This window comes from Hypomesus transpacificus, chromosome 11 (assembly GCF_021917145.1).
Source record: "Hypomesus transpacificus isolate Combined female chromosome 11, fHypTra1, whole genome shotgun sequence".
NCBI classification, from domain to species: Eukaryota; Metazoa; Chordata; class Actinopteri; order Osmeriformes; family Osmeridae; genus Hypomesus; species Hypomesus transpacificus.
In genome coordinates this window covers 4,513,813-4,541,593 of record NC_061070.1, presented here as the reverse complement: position 1 = coordinate 4,541,593, position 27,781 = coordinate 4,513,813, and the positions used below count along the sequence as shown (strand labels likewise).

Here is a 27,781-nt window from a genome sequence, read left to right as displayed (position 1 = left end):
CATTATGAGGATCATATAAAACTAAGCAATTAAGCTTCTGTCCTAGTTTACACTGATACTGCACTCTCTAGGGGTACACATGCTGTGTGTGTGTGTGTCTGTGTGTGTACAAACCTCTGCTCTTTGTGTGTGTGTCTGGACCCGTAATTGCACCTGTAATCGACCTATTCATGCAGCAGCAGGGAGGAAATCATTTTTTCCCGTCACCAGTTTCAGACACCTTTCAAATCCCCAGGAAGTACCAGACGAGGGTTAGGACTCCAACACAACTCCACTTATTCATCTACTTATTGATCACATACGCACACGCGAGCGCACACACACACACACACGCACTCGCACAGATATGTTATGAGCTGGCATCCCTGTCTGAGCATTCTAAACCACACTTCTTCATCTCATCTCCCTGTGAGGGACTCCAGGGACATTCCTACGATTATTAAGTCAAACTCAGCAGCCGAGGACTCATCTCCATACAGGAGGTGGAACAGATGAACTCCCTCTCCAAGCCTGGCCTCGGACGAGCACACTCTAAATGAGTCTACAGACGTCTAGCCAGGAAGTCGCTATTGCTCCCTGTGGAGATGAGGGGCCACATCATCTATATGAGGCAATTGAAGCAAAGTGCATAATAAAATAATGGAAGAGGGGAAATAGGGTGTTTAATGGTGTGGAATAAGGTGACTATGATTGATTAAATGTGTATGTTTATTCTCTCACGTACTCTACTGTACATACACAGCATGATGCTGTGGTACAGGTGATCAGGGTTTGGGGCAGCTTGATTTTTCAATGACCTCAAAAGCTGAAGTTCATCTGAACGGTTTGTTTAAATACGTTGTCTATCTGACAGAATCTATCTGTCTATGATCTGTCCATTCAAACGTAGTTCTAAATATCTACCCTGGTAACAGTTTTTTTTTTTTACTGTCATATATGAATTACATACCTTTAAATGGCTGGACGGAGGGCTTGAGCTTGTCCAGTTGGAAGAAGAAAGGCGTGGGATTGCTTGATGCTGGCGCCTCCTTCTTGGAGCCGCTGCGAGGGGGGTGAGGCTTAGGGAAGAGCTGGAGGACCAATAAATCATCCATGAAGGTTAACAGACTCATCCATTGAGATACAACTCGGCAGACTCTGCAACGTTAAAGTTATGTTAATTACTATGCAACTACATACTACTATGTAACACATACTGTACCAATAGTAAAACATTGTAGATACTTTGGAATTTGTATGTACTTAAATGCTTTTAAGTGCTTTGTATGTACTTAAATGGTATTAAGTGCTATTAATGGTAGTAGTATTAGTATTAGTAGTAGTAGCAGTAATACTTGTAGTAGTAGTATGTACTTTATTGATCTCCAAGGGGAAATTGTGTGACATAATTCGGTTATTACAAAAGTATAAAAAATTGTATGTCGAAAGAATATGGGGTAAGCGTAGGAAGCCAAAGAGAATACTGTAAAGGAGCAGTTGATAGTTGTGAAACCAAAACAAGTTCAACGTTAACATCCACCAACTCACGGAAAAACGCAACCTCCCTCATATGAAGTTTCACTTGGGCAATAATAAATACTGACAAATGGTACTGAAGTATAACTACATAGCAGTTATTGATGTAACTACAATGTAACTACAGGTATTGCTATGTAGTAACAAGGTAGATAATGTAACCTTAATGCGAAGTGTTACTGAGTAGAGTAAAGAGAAGAGTAGCCCTTTATTCATCCCTGAGGGTAAATCGGACTGCTAAAACAACAGTGTCAAATATGCAACAAGGGCAACCAAGTATACAAACAAGACAACAGAGGCAGCAACATGTACAAAATATAGTGTACTGCATTAAATCAAATACAAATCTACAAAATACAGTGTATATTACCCATCCAGAGCATATCTAAGGCTATAGACCAGGGGTCTCCAACCCTGTGCCTAGAGAGCTGGCACACCTGATTCTAATAATTAGCTGGTTGATAAGGTAACTAGTGCTGAATCAGGTCAAATAAGTGTGGTTGGAGCAAAAAACAACAGGGAGATAGATCTCCAGCGACATGGTTGAAAACCCCTGCTATAGACTAAAAACACAAGGGGGATTAAAACAATAAAGAATAACCAAATGATGAAACTGGAATGGCTCCAGCCAGCTACCTGTTTGGGGACCTGGCCGAAGTTGCTGACGTATCCCAGGATGGTGTTCTTTATGAGGGGGTCCAGGAGGGCGTCCTGGCTCCGGGGCCTCTGGGGGGCGTAGAAGTAGGGGTGGAAGGTGTTCAGGCTCTCCACGGCTGCAGGCCCCAGCTGGCGGTGGCCGAAGATCAGGTCGATCCACAGGTGCAGGTGGTTGCTCACATACTCACTCTCCAGGGCCTGAGAGGGGGTTGGGGTGAACCACACATGCTGGTTTATATTGTAGGGTGTGACATGTATGGTAGCTGGTGTGCTATGAATTATGAATACAATCCTTTACACTGGTTCCCCATAGCCAGTGGAGGGTTGCAGTATGATACAGTATATGGCACATATGTTGGTGTATTATGTATGAAAAATGATTCACACAAAAACACAAAATAACTCTTCCCAGTCAGTGGGGGGGTAGGAGTGTGGAAAGGAAAGACAGATTGTCTAGCAGACAGACTTCTTATGCATCTTAAAGAACATCAGTAATGTTTAGTGGTTAAAGGACATCATGATAGCAGCAGCCTGGGCTTTGCTTTCCGCCTCTCCTCTGGCCTAGAAAGATGAGCACCGAGTCAGAGAGCTGGAGTTTATACTGGCCTACTGGATTCTACTGGTCTTAACTGTAACATAATGATGCTGGTCCAGATGTGTTGTTAAAACAAAGAAACCATTCCTCAAACGGTTAAACGCAGAAGAGAAACATATTTAAAGTTGTTTAACTTTAACGTGTGAGGGAACAGTACTTCTACTGAATTACACATCTGCGATTCCCCCTGAAAATGCATTTAGAAAGTGAAGGAGAGGCAGAATATTACAAGCTCATCCTCTTGTTGGAATAATTTGGGAGAAATTATCTCCAGGTTGGTTCAGATGAGGGGGAAGAGGGACTATAATGACCAGCTAGTGTCCATAAACCCAATCTAACTTATAACACCCTCACACCAAACCACATCTAAGCCTCATAACAGCTCAGTGTTGTCCTGAGTTAATTTACATATGAAAAAGTGGAGCAACGATAAGTAGCAGCTAAAGTGGCTAATTGTGGCGGAATCCAAGGCGATATGAGTTTAGTTCAGTAGATTACAGTCTGATAAGAACCACATATGCCTGAAGCCATGCATAGAGTTGGGGGGGGGGGATAGAGAGGAAAAAGAAAGCGAAAGTAACTGATACTGACAGAGGGAGGGGGGGGGGGGTTAGAGAGAATAAGTGAGAGAGAGAGAGAGAGAGAGAGAGAGAGAGAGAGAGAGAGAGAGAGAGAGAGAGAGAGAGAGAGAGAAATGAGAGGAAGAAAATAAATTTGGCGTTTTATAGTGCTCACGTTATTATGTATAGAGGCACAGGGCTAGTGGTAGCCATGTGAAACTGGCAAGACCCTGGTTACAGTCTATGAGATAAACATGGAGCAGACTTCTGTGTATGTGAAGGACAACGGTTCCCTGAGCCTAAGGGATGACTAACCTCTCTGTGAACCCTGATGAACTCTTGAGGGTCTCCCTTGGCCCATGGGGGCAAAACTACATCCCCTAGAGCTGTCCCGTCCTCCATGCAGCCTGCGAGAGGGACACACACATACATATTTTGTCCATGTCTGTGTATGTGTGTGTGTGTGTATGTTAGTATATGCGTGCCAGACTGACTGACCAAGCTGGAAGTGGTTGGAGTTGAGCAGGAAGTCGGGCAGGTAGTAGAACTCTGGTATGAGCTCCCTGACGTCCCCCATGTTGTCTCTGGAGGCAGAGTCCCACTCCTTCTTCACACTGTGGAACATACGCTCTGGCACATCAAACCCACCCTGAGAGAGGTGAGAGGGAGTTAGAGAGCGTAAGGAAAGAAAAGAGAGGGAAAGGGCAGAAGGGAGACAGGGGTAGAGGGAGAAAGTGAGGGAGGTAGAGTTGAAGGAAAGAAAATAGGGGAAGGGCAGAGAAGGGAGGACAGGGGCAGAGGGAGAGAGGGAGGTAGAGAGTGGGGAGGTAGAGGGGGAGAAGAGATAAAGGGAGGGTGGGAAGGAGAGAGGTAGAGAGGGGGAGGGGAGAGAAAAAAAGGATGGAGGTAGGAGAGAGAAAGACAGGCATAGACAAAACAGAAAAAGGAGAAAAAAAGGAGAGCAGAGTCAGTTTCTTATTAACTGAAATGCTACCAGTGTCAATACTGTACGCTGCATACACCTTTAAACATAATGCTACCGTTAAACATGTGAGTGCAGCAGGAACACAAAGAGTAAGACCATACTTTGCTGTACATCCAAGTTTGTAGTAGGAACTATAATAAACTTGTTTCTGCCTCCTAGATTATCCTAAATCACATCTATTAAAGTTCATTCTATTATGTAACATAGGAAGGAAATGTGTGTCAGCAATCTACGGAAGCGTCTCATCTCTAAGATTTTATAATGAAAATCTCATGAGGAGGAATGTAATTTTTGTTTTGTAAAACGATTATCTTCATTGAATGAAAAGAACAAATATACGCGGCAAACTCCGTTAAAGACACAAACCAGGTTATAGATATTACAGCACACAAAACTCTGGGCTTCTATGAAAGCAGAAAGAGAAGTATTTCAACAGGATAATGTGTTTATTGCTTTATGCTGACTATCAAATATACATGCCTTTTCATTAACCTCAACTGAAAGCTGGGTTGTAAATCTGGGACTTTTAGTACAGCCAAATGGGATTCACTAACATGCTTTTATTTTATCTACACTGTATTTATTTGCATATATATTGAAATCTGGTTTTAATTAATTTGTTTTTAAGTAAAAAGGAAGTTGATTTTAAATAAATCCAGGGAGCCCAAATAATGAGGTTTCAATAATCAGTTTCATTACGTCACAAAAAAAAAAAAACATCTTTGAAAGGAAACCTGAAATATTACGTTCTCGACCTTATTACACAATACTTTGGTCATTTGTTACACGTGTGTATCTGTGCATACATATGCGTGCCTACGTATGTGCTTGTAAACTTGTGTGTGAGCTTATGTCTTGGTGTGCGTGAGAGTGGAGTATTTGTGTTTGTGTGTGTGTCCGTGTGTGCTTGTACAGTGCCCTCCAAAAGTATTGGAAAAGTGAGGCGAATTCCTTTATTTTTGCTGTAGACTGAAAACATTTGGGCTTGACATCAAATAATGAACGTGAGACCAGAGATCAACGTTTCAGCTTTTATTTCCAGGTATTTACATCAGGATCTGATGCACAACTAAGAAAATATCACATTTTGTTTGAATCCACCCATTTGTCATGTGATCAAAAGTATTGGAACAGATATACTTAAAACATATTTAAGTGAATAAGACTTAATATTTAGTTGCAAATCCTTTGCTTTCAAGAACTGCAGCAAGTCTGTGACCCATTGACGTCACCAAACTTTTGCATTCTTCCTTTTTGATGCTTTCCCAGGCTTTCACTGCAGCCTCTTTCAGTTGTTGTTTGTTTTGTGGGGTTCCTCCCTTCAGTCTCCTCTTAAGCAGGTAAAATGCATGCTCTATAGGGTTTAAGTCTGGAGATTGACTTGGCCAGTCTAATACCTTCCATTTCTTGCCCCTGATGAACTCCTTTGTTGTTTTGGCAGTGTGTTTTGGGTCGTTATCTTGCTGCATGATGAAGGCTCTGCCAATCAGTTTGGTTGCATCTTTCCTTAAATTGGCAGACAAAATGTTTCTGTAGACTTCCGAGTTCATTTTGCTGCTGCCATCATGTGTTACATCCTCAATGAAGATTAATGAGCCCGTCCCAGAAGAAGCCATGCAAGCCCAAGCCATGACATTACCTCGACCGTGTTTCACAGATGAGCTTGTGTGTTTGGGATCATGAGCAGTTCCTTTCTTTCTCCAAACTTTAGCCTTTCCATCACTTTGGTAAAAGTTAATCTTTGTCTCATCAGTCCATAAAACTTTGTCCCAGAATTTTTGAGGTTCATCTCTGTACTTTTTGGCAAATTCCAGCCTGGCCTTCCTATTCTTCTTGCTAATGAGTGGTTTGCATCTTCTGGTGTAGCCCTTGTACTTTTGTTCATGAAGTCTTCTGCGAACAGTAGATAGTGATACCTTCACTCCTGCCATCTGAAGGTTGTTGCTGATCTCACTAACAGTTGTTTTAGGGTCTTTCTTTACAGCTCTCACAATGTTTCTGTCATCAACTGCTGATGTTTTCCTTGGTCTAAATGTTCGACGTCTGTTACTTAGTACACCAGTAGTTTTCTTCTTCTTCAGGACATTCCAAATGGTTGTACTGGCTATGGCCAATGTTTCTGCAATGGCTCTGATTGATTTTCCATCTTCTCTAAGACTCACAATTGCTTGTTTTTCACCCAAAGACAGCGCTCTGGTTTTCATGTTGTTTTCACCTCTGAATACAGTCTGCATAGACAAAACCTATCTTACCCAATCTGAACCTGAGTGTAGACATTTAGTGGTATTTATTGATTGAATAATGTATGTAATAGGACACACCTGGGCAACAAAACACACCTGTCAGTCACATGTTCCAATACTTTTGCTCACGTGACAAATGGGTGGGTTCGAACAAAAAGGTGATATTTTCTCATTTGTGCATCAGATCCTGATGTAAATACCTGGAAATAAAAGCTGAAACGTTGATCTCTGGTTTCACATTCATCGTTTGATGTCAAGCCCAAATGTTTTCAGTCTACAGCAAAAATAAAGGAATTGGCCTCACTGTTCCAATACTTTTGGAGGGCACTGTATGTGTGTCTGTACTGTGCGTGTGGGCGCATGCCTGTGTGTTTGTGCCTCCTCACCTGCAGAGTCTGAAAGGTGTGTGAGAAGGGCTCCATGCGGACCAGGAAGGAGGCCACGATGATGGCTGAGGAGTAGTGAGTGCAGTAGTGACACTTCGCTAACAGGTCACCTGCACACAGGAAGCAAACTGACAATCAAAGAGGACAAAATACAGTATACATTACTGATAAAAATGAATAGAATTACATTTAATTCGCTCACCGTCACTGTTGTCTTCATCGTTATATCTCTCGATAAACATCTTCCGCCTTTTCTCAGTCTGAGCTCCCATTGGCCTTGACAGGTCCCGGAATGTTGCTGGATTGGTAAGATCCAGTGTCTATCCAGAAAGAGGGCATGTGAAAGAGGAAGAAGAGAAAGAGACAGAAGAGACAGAAAGCCAGAATGGAGGAGAGAGTGATGAGAGGGGAGGGAGACAGTGAGATAGAGAGAGACAGAGAGAGAGAGGCACAAGATAAAAGGGAGAGAGATGGAGACAACGAAAGAATGGAGGAGAGAGATAAAGAAATAGTGAGATTGGAGAGGGAAAGAGAGGTAAGACAGTATTTAACAAACAGATGCAGCTAAATGCACTCTGTAGTTGAGTGGAGGACCAGGGACACTCTTCCAGGAAGCCAGGCTGGCTACACCCAGGCTAGATTTGTGGTTTTGGCCCCCTACCTCAGAGTGGTAGCTAGGACCCAGGCTAACTGCTTTGCTACCCTACCTCAGACTCGTAGTCAGCTAGGACCCAGGGGAAGACTGGATACTGCATCAGGTCGCTGTAGGTCCTCCCAGCCAGGGTGTTGAGATGCATCAGATACTCAAAGTTGCTCATCTCGCCTCGCTGTGAGGGCAGAAAGACAGATGAGGTGATGTATATATGTGTGTGTGTGAGAGTGTGTGTGTATGTGTGTGTGGGGGGGGGGTTTAAGTTGAACACACTTTTATGATGGTCCGTATAGGCCATAATTCAAACTCACTTCTCATATACACCATTGAAGACCTTTTGCCTTTCACAAACACTACTGAAATACACTCACATTTAAATTAGTTTCCATAGGGTTGGCTGACTACCCCAATGAAAACTAAGAAAATGACAGGGCAGTATAGTGAGGGAGAGGAAGTATAGTCATTACCTGACTGTGGGAAGTGTGAAAAAGTACAAAAGCCTTTCAAGCAGATTTTCTCTGCTGATTGATTAAAGATGCAATATGTCAATGTATGACTAATTCTTGGAAAGTTTACAATCTGCACTTTCAGAATCTGTAAAAAGATGAACAATTACCTTGACCTATTTCAGGACAGTTGGAAAAATTGAAGATGTAACACATTTATCCTGTATAAGAATGATTCTGTGTTCAGCATTCCTTCAGCATTGTGTGTAGAGAAAGGCAATAAAAGATGTCTGGCCTTATCTGTGTTGGGTGAATCATGTGGTCAAGCTTAAAGGGGTCATAAGGCACACACACACGCACACACTCAAACACGCACGCACACACGCGCACCAGGTTACGCAAGGAGCCAATGAAGAAGAGCCATGGAACATTTGCATGCCTTTGTCTTAACCAATGACTGTAAAGAGTGGGGCTGCTTAAATAGCTACCTAGCACAACATGCTAGCAGACAAACTTGTAGCACAATGGCATGTAATGTTTTGTCTCCTTGTGGGCCGTCCGCAAGCAATAAACTTTCTTAAACTTGTTCACTGTCTGACTGTGCAATGCTTGATAGATTAATATTTCTGACAAGGACCAATATACAATACTTGTCACATACAGTATTATACCTTCTTTTAGACATGAAAAAATATTAGACATGTTACAATCTCAGATGTATGTGGGAAAGGTTACATTTTCAGCTGCGTGTGTGAGAGGTGTTCACTGTGGTATAACAGAGGTTCTCACTCATGAGCATGAGGTTTTCAGTTGTCATTGTGTGAAGATGCATTTTCACAAGTATACGTGAGAGGCATTCAGTAGTGAATGTGAGTATTTCAGTAGTGTTGGTGAGAGGCAAAAGGTATTCAAAGTGTATGAGAGGTGAGTTTGAATTATGGCCTACATGGCCCCTCATACACATTGGGTAGCTCTGCATTCCACTAGGGGCTCTGGAGCAACATGGTGGAACAGTTTTGAGTGGAGTATGAGTGGAGGACTGTGAATAGAGTTTGTCTGCTATATGAGTAGAGTCCATAGAATATGTAGGTTTCTAGATGAAGTAGCTGGGAGGCGTTTCAAAAAGTGATAACACTAAGAATGATGGAGAGGAGGAAGGAGTGTTATATCACTAAGAAGGATGAAGAGGTAAAGGAGGAAAGAAGGTTTACCTGCCACCTAACCAGAGTCATTTTATCAAGCATGGGAGTCTTCCTGAAACACAAGAAAGACCAATCGAACAGTTAACTACAGTACACACGTGAACTACACAACGGTCAGCGAAACATTAGTTAGCACCACAACTTTGCCTATGCACAGACAGTGACATATTCCAATTCATTTATTGACAGTTTATCATTTGATCAGTCTTCAGTAATGTAATCCTGTATTTGTATTTAGAATCCCTGGGTCAGTGGGTGACATCATAGTGAGCTGTAGAAAACAGAACATTGTCTCTCTAAAGTTCTACTGACTACTCTCTCTCTGTCTTGCTTTTGATTGTGTGTTGCATGGCAACCAGTGGTTGAGAGCCAACCCTGTCAGAGTTCTGAAACAGCTTCAAACTCAAACCAACGGAGAGCACAGGAGAGGTGAGCAAGAGTGTGTGTGTGTGAGTGTGTGTCTCAGTGACCAAAAGGAAGGTTATATCCGTAAAAACATGATGAGATACATTTAAAAAAAATGAAATTGAATGATATCCTGTTTAAATATGTAGATATATGTATATGTAAATATGTATGGAGAATATATATGGGGACTTCCACCAGAGACTGCTGGGGCAAGAGAGAAGGTCCTTTGTTTTCTGTGTTTTCTGTGTGAACCAGGTTCTGTGACCTGGAACTGCTGAGATTCTATCAAGCATACTAGACAAGGTGTTGATGGAATACCTTACACATGCACACTGCTCTGTACCAACCAGGCATCACATTTCTGATATGAAGCATAGCAGGACATTAGGACTAACACATGTTAAAACAGAGAGACCCAGGCTAGCTTAGGTTTCAGCCGTTCAGCCTGGGTTAGGGTTCCAGGAAAGGATTGGTTCAAGGAGGGGTTCGGTGAAGGGAGTTTCTTCACCAGCTGGTTTATAATTCATTCGTATGCTCGATCAATGGCATAATGAGCATGGAGGTCCCGCTAAATTTAGGACAATAGCCATCCAGCAAAGCACATGCTACACCAACACATTTCAACCACAGCATGACCTGTCATTGTTGTCGTCAGCAACAATTCTTCTCAATGCTGCACAACAATACAGCAAAGATACAGGCTCTGTGACTTACTTTAAGATTTATTTGATCATTTCTACCCACGGAACAGCTATATATAAACATCAGGAATAATCTCTCTCTCTCTTTTTCTTTTTTACATTTCACTCTCTTTTATTTCTCTCTCCGTGGGCCAGTTAGAGGGCCGTAAAACTCCTGGCGCCTAGCACCCCTGTTGCCTAGTAACCACATTAAACAAGAGAGGGGGAGTGGACCTTGTGTGTGTAGACTGGGGGAGGTATGGAGAGACAGGCTGCACATTTCACAGCTTTAACACTTCAGGGCTTCTCCCAGGGCTGGGCTAGCAGGGTTAGGGTTTAACACCATTAAGCCTCTGTCTGAAATGGCAGCGTAAAATGTGGGTGGTTTTGGAATACAACATAGGCAGGAAAAGGTAGAGACCTGAGTCTTTGTAGTTTTTTTTTACACATACACACAACTATATGTGTGTATTTGTGTGTGTGTGGTTTGCTAAAACAGAGCATGGGGGTGTTCTCTAGTGGAATGGCCTCCTTACAGGAGTTGAGAGCCTGTCTGTAATCCTGAGTCCCTCAACTGGCGTAACTGCAACACTGCTACTGAAGACAGAGCATGGTGAGTACCTAACACTCCGTGGACCACTTCATTGGACACACGTAAACTTAGTCCTCAACAGAAATTAAATTCTGACTCTCTAATAAAACTGTTTTGATTTTAAATCCTAGACAAGCAGTTAACAGGTTGTTCAGAAAAAAAAAACTGGAACTCATAACCAAACTAGCAGTTTGTATCAAACCTTTTCCATTGAATGTTGGGATGAGACACTAAGCGTTCACATGAGGTCAACCTTACAAGGAAATAAATCACCTCACCATTATGTAAGAAGCCCTCAGGGTTCAAACAACTGAGCTGCACTATTCAGCTTGTTCCTACAGACAGTAACCTATTGACAATGTCCTTGGGGAAGGCAAGTGTATGGAAGTGTGAAAGCGCATGAATTTTCGAACCCAAACAACTCCTGACCAGATTATTTTGTAAAACCACCCTAAATCAATCATTGCATTTGGCCCACTATACACGCTATCTAATTGTAGGTAATAATTGCATGGTAAGGTGTGCTATTGGGACAGCTAATGGAAACAAGCAATGGTCTCATCCTGAGGATGATGAATGAGGCGAGAGAGGGCCTTAGGGTGTAACACACAGACACACTCTGCTCTCTGAGACAGGGCAGAGAGAAAAGCACGCACGCACACACACACACTCTGAGACATGGCTAGGAGAGGAGCAAAAAATCCCGATCACCTATAACATCATTTATCAAAGTCCTGATTTGACTCTCTCTCGCTTCATTGTCTGTTGGCAGACACACACATCCACCCACCCACACACACACACACACACACACACACGCACACACAGTTTCCAGGGCTGCGAGAGTGGGGGAGCTCAATCAGCTGGATCGCGAGGGAGCATCAGAGATTCAGTGCTCATTTGTTTTTGCTGTATTAGCCTGCGTCGCCTCCTCTCTACTGTTCCCCTGAATTAGCCTTAATTAGAGAACCATGCTCTTAAATACCCCCCTGGGCAGCACTGGGTGAACAGGCAGGAGTACACACACACTGCAGCAAGACACACACACACACACATTGCACCAAGACACAGTGCACTGAGAGCCACACACACACACACCTCATTCCCCAGAGAGCACGCTTTTCCCTCAGGAGCCCCAGGCCATACATGAGCCGAAGATTCTATGTGCTCTGTAATAACGTAAATAACATAAGCCCTGTCCATGACACAAACACGCACACATTATCACTCATCCCCTTCCCCATTCCACACACACACGCACAAACCAACACAAACCCACGCGCACTTTTTTCTGGCCTAATCAGTAAATTTGGGCTATTTGACTCCTTCCGTCTTTGTGTCCGTATCCCAGCACCATGGCTAAAGGGAAGGGCAGAGCCAAGGGGAAGACGGTGACCCTGAAGATGGCCAAGACCGCCATGAGGGTGATGCCGGATGGCCGCACTCGCCTGGACCTCAGCAACACAGGCATTGACACCTTCCCCAAGTGCCTCCTCAAGCTTGCCGACACCCTTGACGAACTGGACCTGAGCCGCAACCAGCTGCAGAAGCTTCCAGACTGTATCGGGGACATGCTGTCCCTCAAGTCTCTGGATCTCCATAGCAACCAGCTGGAGGTCGTTCCGATGAGCATCGGACAACTCGTGGAGCTGTCCCACCTCAATCTCTCCAACAACCTCTTGACCTCCGAGGGCCTACCCCAATCACTGGGCTGCCTTACTGGCCTACAGAGCCTCAATCTGGGCATGAACAACCTGGACAGCCTACCTGATTCTATGGTGGCTCTCACCAGCCTTCAGGAGCTTGGCCTGTTTGATAACCTCCTGAGCCATCTGCCTGAGTTTGTAAGACACCTCCCTAATATCAGCAAGATCAACACCAAGAGAAACCCCCTGTCTAGCAACCAGGGGGCCGGGGGCCAGGGGGCCAGCAGCCAGGTGACCCGGGGGGAGCTCAGTCTGTACCTGGCCAACGAAGCCAGTCTGTGTAAAGACTGTGTGGCGAGGTGCAGGGAGGAGAGGGACAGGAAGACGGAGAAGAGGAAAGGAGGAGACGAGGAGAACAGGAGGCCGTTCTCAGGGCTCATCACGCCCAACTCAGTGGCACAGCTTAATCAGGAGGCGTGGCGGTGAGGAGAGGACAGAGGAGCTAGCCAATCAATGGCCAGGGAAGGATGCAACAAACTCTGTTTGAGACGCTGCTGTTTATTCTCCTCATAACCTCAAATACCAATTAGACAGACAACACACACACAGTGAGAGCGCGTATTCAACCCGACAACATTGAACTGTTTCTTCTTGTGATCATTTTGTGATAATGACCGTTTACCATGTTGTCCAAATTAAATATATTTCCTGAATGTTGCTTCCCACAAACATGTCCAGTCATTCTTCAGTAAATTCAGATGTTTATGAAACCCTGATTATAACCCGAATGCATCCGATCAACACACTGACATCTTACATGATCTAAGTACGGGGCTGTCACATGATGATACTCACCTAGTGTTGCTCAGAACCTCAGCAATCCCTCTCCCTCTTAATGAAGGGACCACTGAACACAGTCTGAAGAGACAGAGAGCGCGCGAGTGAGTGAGATAAATAGAGATTATCACAGTTCTGTAATGTAGGCCAGTCTAATCCTCCCAGAATGAGTCAGCCTTCCTTTCCCAGTCCCCTCTAGTCTCTCCTCCCGTCTCTCCTCTAGTCTCCCCCTCAGTTTCCCCTCATATCTCTCCTCCCATCTCACCGCTTGTAGGCGCTGACATGGTCTTTGTTGAGGAACACCAGGAAGGCCGAGTATCCGATCCTCATGAACACCTCCAGAGCGTTGTCCTGCAGGGTGAGAGACAGCTACTGTCACCATCGCTTTCTCGCAAAGCTTTATTGACATGGAAAATGAACACTTCTCATACAGGTTTTGACAAGGTAAACTTGCATGAAAGCACAGCCTCACCTTTAGTAAATATCTCATGAAACGTGCGTCCTTTATATCCTCGTAGGGCCACCGTCTACAGGCGGGGTGGGGGGAATCCTGCTCCTTGTTCAGCAGGCTGCACATATAGGAGTCCCTGACACTGGGGCATACACCACATAGTGAGCCAGAACACTCTCTACACACACACACACACACACACACACATACTCACGCACACACAGGATTCCATCACTGGGCCAGAGACCACAAGACGACACACATACTCACACACACTTCTACACACACAGGCACGCACACTCCTTCACACATGCGCATAAATAAAACATGCAAACACGGAGACACACACCCGTAGACATCTGCATATTTTTGCACACTCAAAGATACGCCTACAGACACACACACACCTGGTGGGATGGTGTTTCCTGCAGCAGAGATCCCCTGCTGGGCTGAGGGTGAAGCCCTCGCAGATGTAGAGGGACTCGTTCCCAAACAACAGCACCCCCTCTGTCACACTGAGACCACTGACCACCACCACACTCATCGCGTCTTTTATCTGGGGACAGAACACACACACACACACACACAAACAGACAGACAAACAAACTTTGGTCAAACATAAACATAAGCACACAGACGCACACTTTTAGCTTTGGTCTCAGAGAACGAGAGATGGACTTAATAACCGAACTTGGTGGAATGGAATCATAGAATTAAATAGAACAGAAGAAAACTTTGTGCATTTAAGGATTAAACATTGTCTTTGGCCCTATCTCAAGCGTTTAAAATCCCATAGGTTGACAGCACTGGGAACCACAGATTGGTGACCACAGTGGATAAGCCCAGTCGTCCCATGGGGCAGACAGATACTGAAGGCACTGCAGGCTTTAGTTGATTGATCATTTTAATCACGTTTTAATCATTATTAAAACAACAGAGGTGAACACTTCATTATCAAGGTTGATGGATGGTAAAGAGAAAGAATGAGAAGGAATAAAGGAAAGAAACAGCAACGTGGCAAGACGGAGCGTGAGCAACGTTTGGACGTACCGTACAAACGGACAGACAGACCTTCTGCATTGACATCATCAGGCTCTGGTAGCAACTCGCTGAAAGCGTTAATGTGGAGCTAATTCCATTGTCCCCCCCTCATTTCACAGTGAGTGTGTGCACCTGGCCCCCTCCCTGCGTCTGCCTCCCTCTGCAGGGCCTCTGGGAGCACGCTCCCCCAAAACCATATGGGGCCCCCACAGGCCCCTAGCAATTCATACTAATCCAATCAGAACCCCCTCCCAGCCAGGAAACACAAACACACGCACATGCAGGGTCTGGTGATTATTAGGGGAATTAATCACTGACAGACACACGATAGGAAATCTGCTAAGTGATCAAAACTTCTTGTCGGTGTACACATAATGTGACACAACACACTCACTCACACGCCGCATGCGTGCACAAGCACATGCACACACAATGCTGTATCTTCATTATGTAAAGAATGCGCACAGGTTGCTTGTAGCTGGAACATTTTTGCAGTCAATTACATGTATTTATACAGTATACATACATACACACACGCTCACACACACACACTATGCATATTGTATTTCCACATACATATATATTTATATATATAATAAATACTACTCTAACAGTAATCTCTTGACATAAAAGAAAACAATATGATGCCGTTTTAATAATCTAATGCAACAAGTCCTCCTTTTTCTTTTTCTCTGCACTGTTGTGGAGGTGTGATGGGGGAGCAGGTGGAAGAAGACATGGATGATGAATAGGAACAGGAGGAGAAGAGGAAGGGCAAAAGCACGTGGAAGAGGAGGAACATGAGGACATGGAGGAGAAGCAGGAGAAGCATGAGGAAGCTGACGAGCAGGAGGTCAGGAGGTAGAGGAGGTGCTGGAAGATGTGGAGGAGCAGGAGGAGGTGGAGGAGCAGGAGGAGGTGGAGGAGCAGGAGGAGGAACAAGAGGGGGGAAGATGACTGAAGCAGGAGGAAGAGGAGGGGAAGACGAGTAAAGGGAGGAGGAGGATGAGTGAAGCAGCAGGGGGAAAAGGATGAAAGGAGTGAAGCAGGAGGGGGAAGAGGATGAGAGGATGAGTGAAGCAGCAGGGGGAAAAGGATGAAAGGAGTGAAGCAGGAGGGGGAAGAGGATGAGAGGATGAGTGAACAGGAGAGGGAAGAGGAAGAGACGAGGAGTGAACAGGAGGGGGAAGAGGATGAGTGAAGCAGGGGGGGGAAGAGGATGAGAGGATGAGTGAAGCAGGAGGGGGAAGAGGATGAGAGGATGAGTGAACAGGAGGGGGAGTGGAGGGTTGAGCTCTCTCTTATTGACTGAGAGGCTAATGTCAGACCATTGATTTCTCTCCACACACATTATCTTCATAATCATCCTATTGGCGCTGGCAAGCTCATTATGTGTGTGAGCTCCTGAGTGGTCCTGTGTGTGTGAATGTGTGTGTGTGTGTGTGCACTAATGAGCGTGTAAGGGCCTGTTCATCTGACAGGAAACCCAGCAGGACACACACGTCAAACAGTTAAGAGACAACGGGACACACACCCAAACACACACACACAGACATACACACACAAACAGACAAGTAGGAGGCAGCCCATATCACCACCTACTGCTTTTATTAATATTTCTGTCAGAAACATTAAAAGGCACGGCAGGTTGCCCAAGTCCCTCTCAACATGATTCTCCCTAACACACACACACACGCACACACACACAAACACAAACACACACACACCAGAGGGTCTGAGCTGTCATACTAATGAGTAAGAATGAGATGTGATGGCAGGGCTGTGGTATTGGAATCCCATAGTCTGGAGTCTGGATCCGAAACAGGGGTGTGAAGGCAGGGTCGGGCCACACACAGGTGAGGAGACACACAGACACAGTCACGCACATGGACACACACCCACAGCACTGTACCTGCTCCCCAGGGTCCAGCTCATGCAGGATGACGTGTGTGTCGGAGCAGGAGTGTGTGTGCGAGCAGGGTTCGGGGGTGTGGGGCTCAGGGGGCTCGGGGGAGGCCAGGGTCTCGCTCAGGACTGGGAAGAAGGTCAGACGCTCACCCCCCCCTTCCTCGTCCTCTTCCTCCTCTTCCACTGCCTCTGCACCTGCCTCGCACAAGATTCTGGGTTCTGGAGCAAACACACACACACACACAAACAAACATGCACACACACAAATATTTGTTTAAACACATGGAACCAAGTCACTGGGTTAGGAGGTTAAGGGGGAAGAGATAGGATGGTCAGACCAGCAGAGCTCTTTACTCAGTAGTGCTGGAGCAGCGTAGCTGATGCTCTCCTGGTCTCACCTTGGTCAGATCCGGTTCCAGCTCTACTCCTGCTCTCCTCAGAACCACTCGGCCTGTCACCCTGGCCCAGCACTGCTGCCAACTACACACGCACACACACACACACACACACACACACAGAGAGCAGACACCCATAGGGCAAACAACACACAAAGGCCGCACGCGCACACAAAAGACACATACGCACAGGACAGACAGATTAGAGTCACAATTAGTAAATGCATAATCAGAGATAAGGGGGAGGGGAGGGAGGAAAGAAAGCAGAAAAAAAGAGAGAGAACCAGAGAGAAAAACTGAATGAGGAACAGAGACTGAGAGAACAAGAAGAGAAAAGGAGATTGACAGAAAAAGAAACAGAGAGAAAGAGACCTAACATGAGAGAGTGACAGAAATAGAGAGAGAAAACAAGAGAGAAAGACTGAGCAAATGAGACTCAGAGTAAGAGCGTGTGCGGACCCGTTTGGATCCCCTCAGTGCTCTCCTGCGGATGCGTGGCCTGGTTCTGTTGGGTCCCTCGGCTGCATCCTGGACCCACGCCCGGGTCAGAACCACGCCTGGTCCTGGACCAAACACTCCCCTTTCCCTCAGTAACTCCTCCTCCACGCTCAGCCACTGGGACGCCACACGCTCCCACTCACTCCCGCGCAGCTGAAATACACACACGTACACGCACACACAAGCAGGAGAGATGACATATGACTGAAGATAAAAGTTTAAAGCCAGAAAGGTAGGAGACATGCTATACTGTGCTAGTATGCAGTGGTATGCCATATTGGGTCTGTTTTCCTGGGGATCCCACTATGTGTTGGAGTCATTACCTGCGTGTGACTTCTCCTCATGCTCTCAAACAACTCCTTGCCTCTTTGTCGGTGTGTCTCCATACAGGCCATGAACTCCTACACAGAGAGAAGAAGAAAGAGGGAGAAAGAGAATGAGAGAGATAGACAGAGGATGCGTGAAATAGAGTGCGAGAAATAAGGAGAGAGCGAGAGAGATGCAGACGTAACGTCCAGAACGTTCACACCATGATTCCAGATTCTTATCTCCTGCCCGCACACCCATGCTTTTTGTGGTATATTCTTATTAGTGTTGTTTGTTTGATCATGCAATTACAACACATTCAAACAATTACATCTTCCCTAAATTACATTCACTGGACAAAATAAAGCTAGTGGCTACACTTGCACAATAACCCTGTCTGAAAACGCAATCATTTGTGGATGTGATCTAATTAACACAAATGATAATATCTCAATAGTGTGCCACTGTTTTGGGCATGGTGCAAGTGTGTTTGTGGGCGCACGTATGTGTGCGTGTCTGTACACGTGTGCCAGTGTGTATGAGCATGTGTGAGCATGTGTGCGTGTACAGTGTTTGTCCATGTCTGTGTGTCCATACAGAAATGTGTGTGTGTGTGTGCATGTCCCCCACTGCTATATTATCAATAGCCATGGTCGAGGACCCTCCAGACACACAGGAATCCTCCGGTTTACTGCATCATTAGCATCAACCTCACAGCAGAGTCCTCTCTGGTAGGCCAGTGAAACCACAGGCCTCCATCATCAACTGGTTACCCGGATGTACCGTTTATGATGTTATAGAACCAGGAAGCACTATTCATTATGTTACAGAACCAGGAAGTACTGTTCAGGGGACTGATTGAACATGGGAGTGTCTTCAGTCATGAACTTGTAGTTTTTTGAATATACAGTATATGTATAGGATAAAAACAGGAATGTTGATGAAAGGCTGAGTATTTGAAATATATGTAATCTTATTTAAATAACTAAATACAATTAAACTCTAAAAGAATATCACATCACAGTTATACTTCATTATATAAAAGAAACTGTGAGGAAGAAATCGAGTGGCGTTTGACTGCCTGAGTGATATGTGACTGACTGATTGCTGTGTGACGACTGGTGAGACGGCTGGCTTGTTAGCTCATAAAAAAATGATGTAGACAAATACTGTAATAAACTGAGGAATAATTGGAGGGGAGATTGTGGAAATATTACAGAGGGAAAAAATGAGAGAACTATAGTGAGAGAGCGCAAAAGAGAGAGAGGGACAGTAAATAAAGTTTGGAAATATAGCTGTGTTTGGACAGATGAACAGTCATCGCTTGCCCCCCCCCCCACCCCCATCCCTCCCTAATCTCATTCCTTCATTTGGACAAACACAAGTAATATATAGCATTAATTACCCTGTTTAGCAGATAGGGACCTCATTGGCTTTTTAAACACCGCATTAAATACATTACTCATCTCTTCCTCTCCGCAATTAACATCACACCATCATCACACTCATTTCCATTTTAATGGCCTCCTAGTGCTGGTGATAAGGCAGCAGAATGCCAGCTTACACCAACGGCTGGGGAACGTGTGATGAACTTAACGCAAGCATTAATGACGTTAATTATCTTCCTAATACGAGGACGCAGATAGAATTATGGACAGGCTGGGATATGGTGCAGAGGTGAACCTCTGAGAGCAGAGGCTTGTCTGAGGACACCGTTCTTGCTCTCGTCACATGAGGACTGCTATCACTTTCTGTTGATGCTTTTCATAAACTCACTAATATGAAATACACTTTTTTTTACAGTTTATGCAGGCTCAGTTTAATGTTTTCCACTGCAAATTATTTTAAGGGGTGATAGATTCAATGTCATTTGGTTCAAATTGTCATTGTGTCCAATCAGGAACATACTTTTTTTACTGGGGTTTTCCCTATACAGGGTTCAGTGCTAACACAACTGACAAAATAGGCACAGGGTAGGCAGTTTTTTTTATTGTCTTCTAAACTCTCTCTGTTTCTCTCTCACAACAAAAGTCTATGAACTTAAATCCCTTTAATCTTCCTTCTACCTCTCTTCCTCTGTGGACCGCTCCTCCTTATCCTCCATCTGAATCTCCTCCTGCCTCTCTTTCTACTGCCTCAACCTTTCTCCTCCTGCCTTGCTCCCCTCTCCTCCTGTCTTCTCGTGCCTCTTCCTCCTCCTCGTCTTCCTCTACAGAAGATCATTCATCATATTCTCAGATAGCCTGTCAAACACTGATATGATAAAGAATAACTTCAAATGAATAATGTTTTCATCAGATTGGTACCGCTATAATTATCCACCTCTGTGGGCACACATATACACACACACACACACACACACTCAAACATACAGTAACACATACATAAACAAACAAACACACATAAACAAACAAACACACTTATAATAAGACACAAAAACAAGCCCCCACACACACACAGTAACACACGGAAACAAACACGCACAGACACAGCGTTTGTGGGGGTGAGACACACAGACGTGGTAATTTCATGCCTGTGCGCCTGAGTAATACGTCCCTGCTCCCTGCTCCAGATGGTACGCCGTCTTAAGCGGCAGGGGGAACTAATGATGTGGGCCGCGTGTTTCGGGGGGGAAAACAACAATAAGAGCGTCTTTAACCTTCAGAGGCAAACAGAGTGTAGCTCTGGATGGAACTAACAGATATCAATTACTCTGCTCACTCAGGGGCGGTCAGCTGCAATAATCCAAATCCATTTAAAGAAATAATCTAACACACCCACAGGGCTGCTCGGCCCATAGCACAAACACCGCTGTGACATTGGCACGAGGAGCGAGAGTGTGTGTGTTTGAGGAACGAAGGACACCTGTTTGATAGACTTGTCTAAAAGCTAATGATCCAATGTGTCAAGGAGGACACACACGGCGCACGCTCACGCACGCACACAATACCACTCAAACCTAGGTTACGATCAAACCAATGTGTGTGTGTGTTAGTGTATATTTAACACACACAAGTGTGAGTTTGTGTGTGTGTGTGTATGTGTGTGTGTGTGTGAATATGTGTCTTTGTGTACTCATGTATAAGAGTGTGTGTGTTACCTCCACAGAGCCAGGCTCCCTCCCCAGCTGTTTTTGTGCGGCACGAACAGCAGTCATAATCAGACCAGCCTTCTTCTGGGGACTGGAGCTCATCTGCCTCTTCTGAGACTCTGGACAGGACATCAACACACACGCACACACAATAATCATCATTCTCAACCACTGCGTTCTAATACACTGTGAGGAGGTAAAAGTACATTTCCAATTAATATGGGCGTCTTCAATCGTGTCAATCTTCCTTAAATGAAATAAATGAATCTTTTTGGATAAAGTGTTTAAATGGTGTGCAGCTGACCTATGTATATCTGCCAGGCCTTGAGAGCCATCTCCTCCCACAGAGGACTGATGTCACTCATAGTGACGGGCCCCGCCCTCGCCATCTGATTGGCTGAGAGGTCGATCTTGTAGGAGTCCTCCAGAGTGTGGCGTCTCTCCGTCATGATCTTCAGCCAGCAGGACTCCACCAGCGCCATTCGCTCACTCACATCTACAAACACACACACACACACACACACACAGAGGTCACTCCAAGATCAACGGTCTCAAGGAAAGTCAGTAAAACGGCAGTAAACACAATCTTTAAAACACACGCAGATAAACACACACACACACACACACCTGTGGCTGAGTCAGCTGCAGGGCTGGGGGGGGTAGTGAGGCTGGCCTTACGAGGGAACAGACGAGACAGAAGTCTCCTGTGGTGTTTCTTGTTCAACTCACCGCCAAAGCCCTCCGGGTAGCTAGAGATATCCACCACAATCACATAACAGGACCCTTCAAAGGTTGTGTGGATGAGTTTGTATGTACAGTATGTGTGTATACGTATTTGTGTGTGTAGATGTGAGTGTGTGTGTGTGTGTGTGATGGACTATACCTTCCAGAGCGTATGAGTAGCAGACAGTGCAGCAAGCAGGTGACGAAAGACACGTTCGAATTATAGGTTGCCATGATGACATCCCAGCGCGCCATGACAACTCGGAGAGCCCTGAGGACCATTTCCTGATCACTGGGGGAGTTTCGGGGACGGGACAGGAAGTGCAGCACGGCTCTATTGGTACATTTGTATAGGGTGGTGACTGTGCTCTCTTTTTGTGCTTGGCCTTTCTCCATTGCCTGAGAAAACAGTTTAGAGTTACAGTCATAGCATCATCTCCTGGCTGATCTGGGTTAACACAGCTATGAGAATAACATCAGATCATGACCACTTTTATGGATTGTGTGTGTGTGTTTAGTTGTGAGAGTGTATGTGCATATATACTGTGTGTGTGTGCGTGTATATATGTGTGTGTGTGTGTCTCACCACTACTATTTGGTCGGCCAGGAAGGTCAGCAGTGTTTCAGGCTCCACCAAGAACATGCAGCTGTGGAGTTTCTCTATTAGCTTCTTACTCAAGAAGGCAACATTCTCCATCAGAGTGGACATCTGCAGATCAGCACTCTGGATGGTAGAGTCTGAGAGAGACAGAGAGAGAGAGACAGAGACAGAGACAGAGACAGAGAGAGAGAGAGAGAGAGAGAGAGAGAGAGAGAGAGAGAGAGAGAGAGAGAGAGAGAGAGAGAGAGAAGGGGGGGAGTGAGACAAAGATGGAGAGAGAGAGAGTAGAGTAAGGGAAAGAGAGACAGATGAAAAAAGAGCAGCATCTTAAAGGTATTTTTTCAGTAAAAAAAAGTAAGTTTGGTTCCCTATGAATATGTTGTGCAAGCTACTGAGGCCCTCTGAGAGTTGTTTAGCAAAACAAATAGCTCGGTGCCAGTGGAATGCCAATTTCAAATTTTTGGTGAGTCCCTCAACTTTCCAGCCAATTATGCTCCAGCAATCTGGTTCCAGCCAATTGTCTTTGGCAAGGCGGGCTTTCCTCCTTGGCTTATTTTGAGAAGCCACTGTCAATCAAACTTGAGCTGGAGGATAGCATGGAAGTTCAGACAAGATCTGCGGGGACGGCGGGGCGCAGTCTCTCTCTCAATAATGTTACCTATTGCAGCTTTAATAAATAAAGAAATTGTAGTACTATATAAGTATGAATGTGTGTGTGTGTGTGTGTCTGTGTGCGTATTCACCTTGCTGGCTAAGGTGTGTGTGAGCTTCCCTCTGGTGGCTGATCATGTGGATGATGTCCATGAGGAACTCCAGCAGCTCTGTCTGGAAGCTCTGCCTCTGCTCCAGCGAAGCTCCTTCAGGAGTGTACTAACACACAGTAGAAAATGGTCACTGTGTGTGTGTGTGTGCAAGCCTGCATGTGTTTGCATGCATGTGTGTGTGTCTGAGCTCAGCTTCCCAGACAGGTCTGACTTCCTCTGGTGCATAACTGAGCAAAGACTGGCACCTTCTGGAGAGAGTGGGGAATCACTGCTGGATCATATAAGAGGTCTCTCTCAAGAAGTCTCTCTCTCTCTGGCTCTCTGGCTGTATGAACGCTTCAGCCTGTCTCTCTCTCTGGCTGTATGAAGGCCTCAGCCTGTCTCTCTCTCTGGCTGTATGAAGGCCTCAGCCTGTCTCTCTCTCTGGCTGTATGAAGGCCTCAGCCTGTCTCTCTCTCTGGCTGTATGAAGGCCTCAGCCTGTCTCTCTCTCTGGCTGTATGAAGGCCTCAGCCTGTCTCTCTCTCTCTGGCTGTGTAAAGGCCTCAGCCTGTCTCTCTCTCTGGCTGTATGAAGGCCTCAGCCTGTCTCTCTCTCTCTGGCTGTGTAAAGGCCTCAGCCTGTCTCTCTCTCTGGCTGTGTAAAGGCCTAAGCATGTCTGAGAATGTGGGTGTCGGAAACAGATGTTGACATAGGTGCCTGCGAACATACTTTCAAGTCTATGGGGAAGAATGAACAAACCCTCCAGCAGAAGAGGGTTTTGGGTGTGTGTGTGTGTTCACCTCCAGTAGCAGCAGCAGAGGGTGTGTGTGTGTGTGTGTTCACCTCCAGCAGCAGAGGGTGTGTGTGTGTGTGTATTCACCTCCAGTAGCAGCAGCAGTGGGTGTGTGTGCGTGTGTGTTTGTTCACCTCCAGCAGCAGAGGGTGTGTGTGTGTGTGTGTTCACCTCCAGCAGCAGAGGGTGTGTGTGTGTGTGTGTTCACCTCCAGCAGCAGAGGGTGTGTGTGTGTGTTCACCTCCAGTAGCAGCAGTAGAGGGTGTGTGTGATCTCTGGCGGAGATATTCAGGAGGCTGTCCATCAGAAGAATGCGGATGAAGTCACACACCTGCTTCCTGGTTGGGTGACCCCTGGAGGACCCCTCCCCTTCTGACCCCTCACCCAGTTGACCCCCATCCTGAGACAGGACAAGAGATAATGACATCTCAACTGTCCAGGAACAAATAATGACCAATGATTTTCAAATACTGCAAAACAGGTCTCTCTTACACAAACACACACACACACCTCAGGGCTGTGTAGAGGATACAGCGTGCTGGCAAGTGAGCCAAGGAACTCTGCCGACATCCACAGGGGGTCTCGGGGGCAGACACTATGCAGCAGGCACAGGAACTGCATCACACTCCCTGGGAACTGCAACTCCCATGATGCTTTGGTGACAGACGATGACTTAAAAAAAAGGATATCAGCGTAAAATAGCGCTTGGAAGGTAAGAGGAAGTCAGCAACAGCATTAGAAAGTGTATTGGAAACTCCAATTACACAATAACATGTCTCTCTAAATTCCTACCTGCTGTGTTAGAAGCTGCAAGACACTTTTTCCATATCTCGTCTTATCTCACCTGGGTGATAATGACTTTAACAAGCTCCAGCAGAGTGGATGCAGCCTCAGGGCAGAGCTGCAGAAGGGGGCAGTTCTGCTTCCCTGGGGGCGTGTCTGCAAAACTGTCAATCATCTTCTGTAGAACCTCATCCAGATCCACCTATGGATGAGGTCAGGAGAGTGTTGGTTGGGTCGCACGACAAAACACCATCTGCTAAACCACAGTCAACATGAATCCAACACCAAGGCACACCTGTCTGGTTCGATGTTGACTCAGGCAGCTTAAATGGACTGCTCCTTCTTGCATACCCTTTGTGTTACTAAAACTCGTCTATTTCAGCTTTATTTAGCCCCTTCAAATGAAAAAAGCTTTCTGGTGATTAGTTGTGGGAGGGGAGATTGGAATTCTTAGTTCTGTTGGAGCTTCCTTACTTACTTACATTTACATTTAGTCATTTAGCACTGCTGAATGCTTACAGTGATTCATGAACTTGGACAATAATCATCCGCAACCCCTCCCTGTGATATATCAGAATACCTTAAAATAATATGTTTTGACCACTTAAGGGGAAAACAAATCTGGTGCTTCCATTAACTAATAAAAATACAATTACATAAATAATTTCGCAAGGATTCGGATTAATGACTTTATCAGCGAGTTCAGAGAGATTGCACTCAAAAAGTGGATTGAGAGTTTAGTTACACTTTAAAAGGTACAATTTGCCCAAACCCAGACCTGTTCCTGTGGGTTGGGTGTGAGTGTGGTCGTCCGTCCCAGTAGGAGAGCAGCGAGTGCTCCGTACACCTGGGGCAGGTGAGCCAACTGGACCAGAAGCCTTCTCAGCACATCAAAGCCTGGGCAGGGGACTCTCGGACACTCGGACGACCAGGAAAGGCCTCGTAGGTTATCTGAAGGGCCAGCACACAACAAAAAGACTCTGGATTAAAACATATACAAACTTGGATTAAACGCACACCTCTTTTTCTCAACCCTTTATTTGTAATTATACAACTTACATTTCAACCTGTTAACATTTCAAACATTAACCATTAACAGTTAAACAAACCAATGACGGTTCCTGAAGGTTCTTCCATTCTCTCCATAAGGCCGCCTGGCAACACACTCTCTCGGAACCTGTTCCGCTCGCTGTGATTGGTCAGGAGGTGTGTGAGTAGGAGAAGCCCCAGCTGGAGTGTGGAGGTGTGCAGGTGAGGCTGAAGAAAGAGCAGGAACCAATCACTGCCCAGGGTCTGGAACAGCTCCTTCTGTTGGCTGGGAGGGGAAAACACAGCATGAAGACCACACCTGGTGAGTAGTTATGGGGAGCTTCAGCACCATCTATGAAGGGCAACAAGGATGACTTGGCATCTCTAATCATGTTAATTACTTTGTGTAATAATAACTGTCTTTTCAGCTCTAATCATAATGATTATACTTTGTTTTAGAAAGTCTGTAATGGCCGGGTTTCCCAGATTCGTTAAGAAGCTCTTAATGCTAACATCTTCTTAAGAACGTTCTAAGAGTGTTCTACAGCGCTCTTAGAACGTTCTTAAGACGCTCTTAGCGTTAAGAGCTTCTTAACGAATCTGGGAAACCCGGCCAATGTCATTTGTGGAGTCAAAACCACTGTGGGCTATTGCTAGGTAAGTGTAATGCTAGGATCCTGGTGGGTATAGACACTTACTGTACAGTCAGGGGTTTTTCAGAGCTGAGGAGGTCACAGACACACAGCAGGAGCTGGTTACGCACCCAGACAGGACTGGCTGCACCAGAGGCCTGGTCTATGGGAGGGCAGAGGTCATGCCTAGGTCACTTCCATAGTACTACACCACACATACACACTACTGCTACACATAGCATATATACGCTGATGACCCGACTAGCCTGTGTGGACTTGTTCCCAAGGCTGTTCACGATTTTGTTTTTTATTATGGGTCGATTTATTGAGGTATTGAAGAGACAGAAAACTGTCCAAATGGAATCAGGAACGTTCAAAGAGGGTTTTTGCTCGCTGTGATTGGCCAGAAGGAGGGTGAGTAGGTGGTGCCCAAGCTGCAGTGGTGCAGGTGAGGCAAAGTAAGAACGAACTACGGTCTGACTAGCCCCCTTTGCTGGCTGGTTTTAGTGGAACAGGCACTCCCTCTGTAGGTTAAGGTTGGTAAATGGTGCCGATGTGTGGGATATTGTGAAGGTCCCTGTGGCGTATCAAATGGGCAGTACCTGGGGTGTCTCCATCAGAACCGTTGTCATGGAGACCAGGGAGTTCTCTCACACTGACAGGAGGTAGGTTAAACACCAGGAAGAGACCCAGTCTTGAACACACACACACACACAGTACCACAGGTTTATTACACTCCATACAGCACTGTAAACAAGCAGGTAAACCTACAAAACAATGCTGACAAAAATAGTGTCTGTCCTAAATCAATCAAGAATCCCTTGATATAAATCATTTCCTGAAACACAGAGAGCGAGGACGTAGAGGACGTAATATGTACCTGCGTATGTCTATGCAGGAAAAGTGAGCCCTCAGCTGGCGAGTGATGATGCAGGTGACCACCTTGACCTTCTCGGGGGTCACCAAGGGGTCAGACAGCAGGAAAAGCAGTTCAGGGACCAGCCCCAGACTGTGCATGACCTCTGCATTGCCACCTTCATCACTGAGGAGCAGGAGGAGGAGGAGGAGGAATGGGATGAGCAGAAGATGTAGAAGGAGAAAAAGAAGTAGAAGAGAGGAGATGACCGGCAGACAGACAGATGGTAACAGAGAAACAGGTAGAAACAGATAGAGGGGTGGAGAGAGAGAGAAAGAGTGCAAGAGAGAGAGAGTGTGAGTACAGAGAACATTGCTAAACTTTGAACAGTGACACACTATTGATAAAGTTTGTCACAAATACTAATTCATGTTTTCCCAGGCTCTGTGACTATTCTCTCATCTCCTCACGCAATATGACAGAGATACACAGACATACTGCAATGTATGTGATTTAATGATTCAC

General features: G+C 45.5%; 2 protein-coding genes across 3 annotated transcripts in view; one reads left to right on the top strand and one right to left on the bottom strand.

Annotated features, from left to right (window-relative positions):
- Positions 1 to 27,781, bottom strand: part of wdfy4 (WDFY family member 4) — a 52,579-nt gene that overhangs the window by 5,642 nt on the left and 19,156 nt on the right. For both annotated transcript variants that reach the window (XM_047030201.1, XM_047030200.1), the window contains exons 29-58: positions 27,281 to 27,442; positions 27,003 to 27,094; positions 26,467 to 26,563; positions 25,849 to 26,054; positions 25,518 to 25,690; positions 24,801 to 24,941; positions 24,467 to 24,628; positions 24,198 to 24,356; positions 23,162 to 23,288; positions 22,404 to 22,555; positions 21,978 to 22,216; positions 21,722 to 21,843; positions 21,399 to 21,590; positions 21,104 to 21,213; positions 18,021 to 18,098; positions 17,659 to 17,850; positions 17,203 to 17,284; positions 16,809 to 17,023; positions 14,263 to 14,411; positions 13,877 to 13,997; positions 13,670 to 13,755; positions 13,423 to 13,485; positions 9,251 to 9,293; positions 7,649 to 7,768; positions 7,144 to 7,261; positions 6,942 to 7,051; positions 3,826 to 3,976; positions 3,643 to 3,734; positions 2,152 to 2,370; positions 950 to 1,070 (exon numbers count right to left, since the gene is read on the bottom strand). In XM_047030201.1, the coding sequence (XP_046886157.1) occupies positions 950 to 1,070; positions 2,152 to 2,370; positions 3,643 to 3,734; positions 3,826 to 3,976; positions 6,942 to 7,051; positions 7,144 to 7,261; positions 7,649 to 7,768; positions 9,251 to 9,293; positions 13,423 to 13,485; positions 13,670 to 13,755; positions 13,877 to 13,997; positions 14,263 to 14,411; positions 16,809 to 17,023; positions 17,203 to 17,284; positions 17,659 to 17,850; positions 18,021 to 18,098; positions 21,104 to 21,213; positions 21,399 to 21,590; positions 21,722 to 21,843; positions 21,978 to 22,216; positions 22,404 to 22,555; positions 23,162 to 23,288; positions 24,198 to 24,356; positions 24,467 to 24,628; positions 24,801 to 24,941; positions 25,518 to 25,690; positions 25,849 to 26,054; positions 26,467 to 26,563; positions 27,003 to 27,094; positions 27,281 to 27,442 (4,094 nt within the window). The remainder of the gene's footprint in view (positions 1 to 949; positions 1,071 to 2,151; positions 2,371 to 3,642; positions 3,735 to 3,825; positions 3,977 to 6,941; positions 7,052 to 7,143; positions 7,262 to 7,648; positions 7,769 to 9,250; positions 9,294 to 13,422; positions 13,486 to 13,669; positions 13,756 to 13,876; positions 13,998 to 14,262; positions 14,412 to 16,808; positions 17,024 to 17,202; positions 17,285 to 17,658; positions 17,851 to 18,020; positions 18,099 to 21,103; positions 21,214 to 21,398; positions 21,591 to 21,721; positions 21,844 to 21,977; positions 22,217 to 22,403; positions 22,556 to 23,161; positions 23,289 to 24,197; positions 24,357 to 24,466; positions 24,629 to 24,800; positions 24,942 to 25,517; positions 25,691 to 25,848; positions 26,055 to 26,466; positions 26,564 to 27,002; positions 27,095 to 27,280; positions 27,443 to 27,781) is intronic.
- On the top strand, positions 10,548 to 13,416 carry lrrc18a (leucine rich repeat containing 18a). The gene is made up of 2 exons (XM_047030204.1): positions 10,548 to 10,942; positions 12,273 to 13,416. Exon 2 carries the CDS (start codon positions 12,277 to 12,279, stop codon positions 13,051 to 13,053), a length of 777 nt encoding a protein of 258 aa, XP_046886160.1. The 5' UTR covers positions 10,548 to 10,942; positions 12,273 to 12,276; the 3' UTR covers positions 13,054 to 13,416.

What these genes read in the sequence shown, in the direction of transcription:
- lrrc18a (XM_047030204.1), top strand. Translation starts at nt 12,277, where the DNA reads ATGGCTAAAGGGAAGGGCAGAGCCAAGGGGAAGACGGTGACCCTGAAG.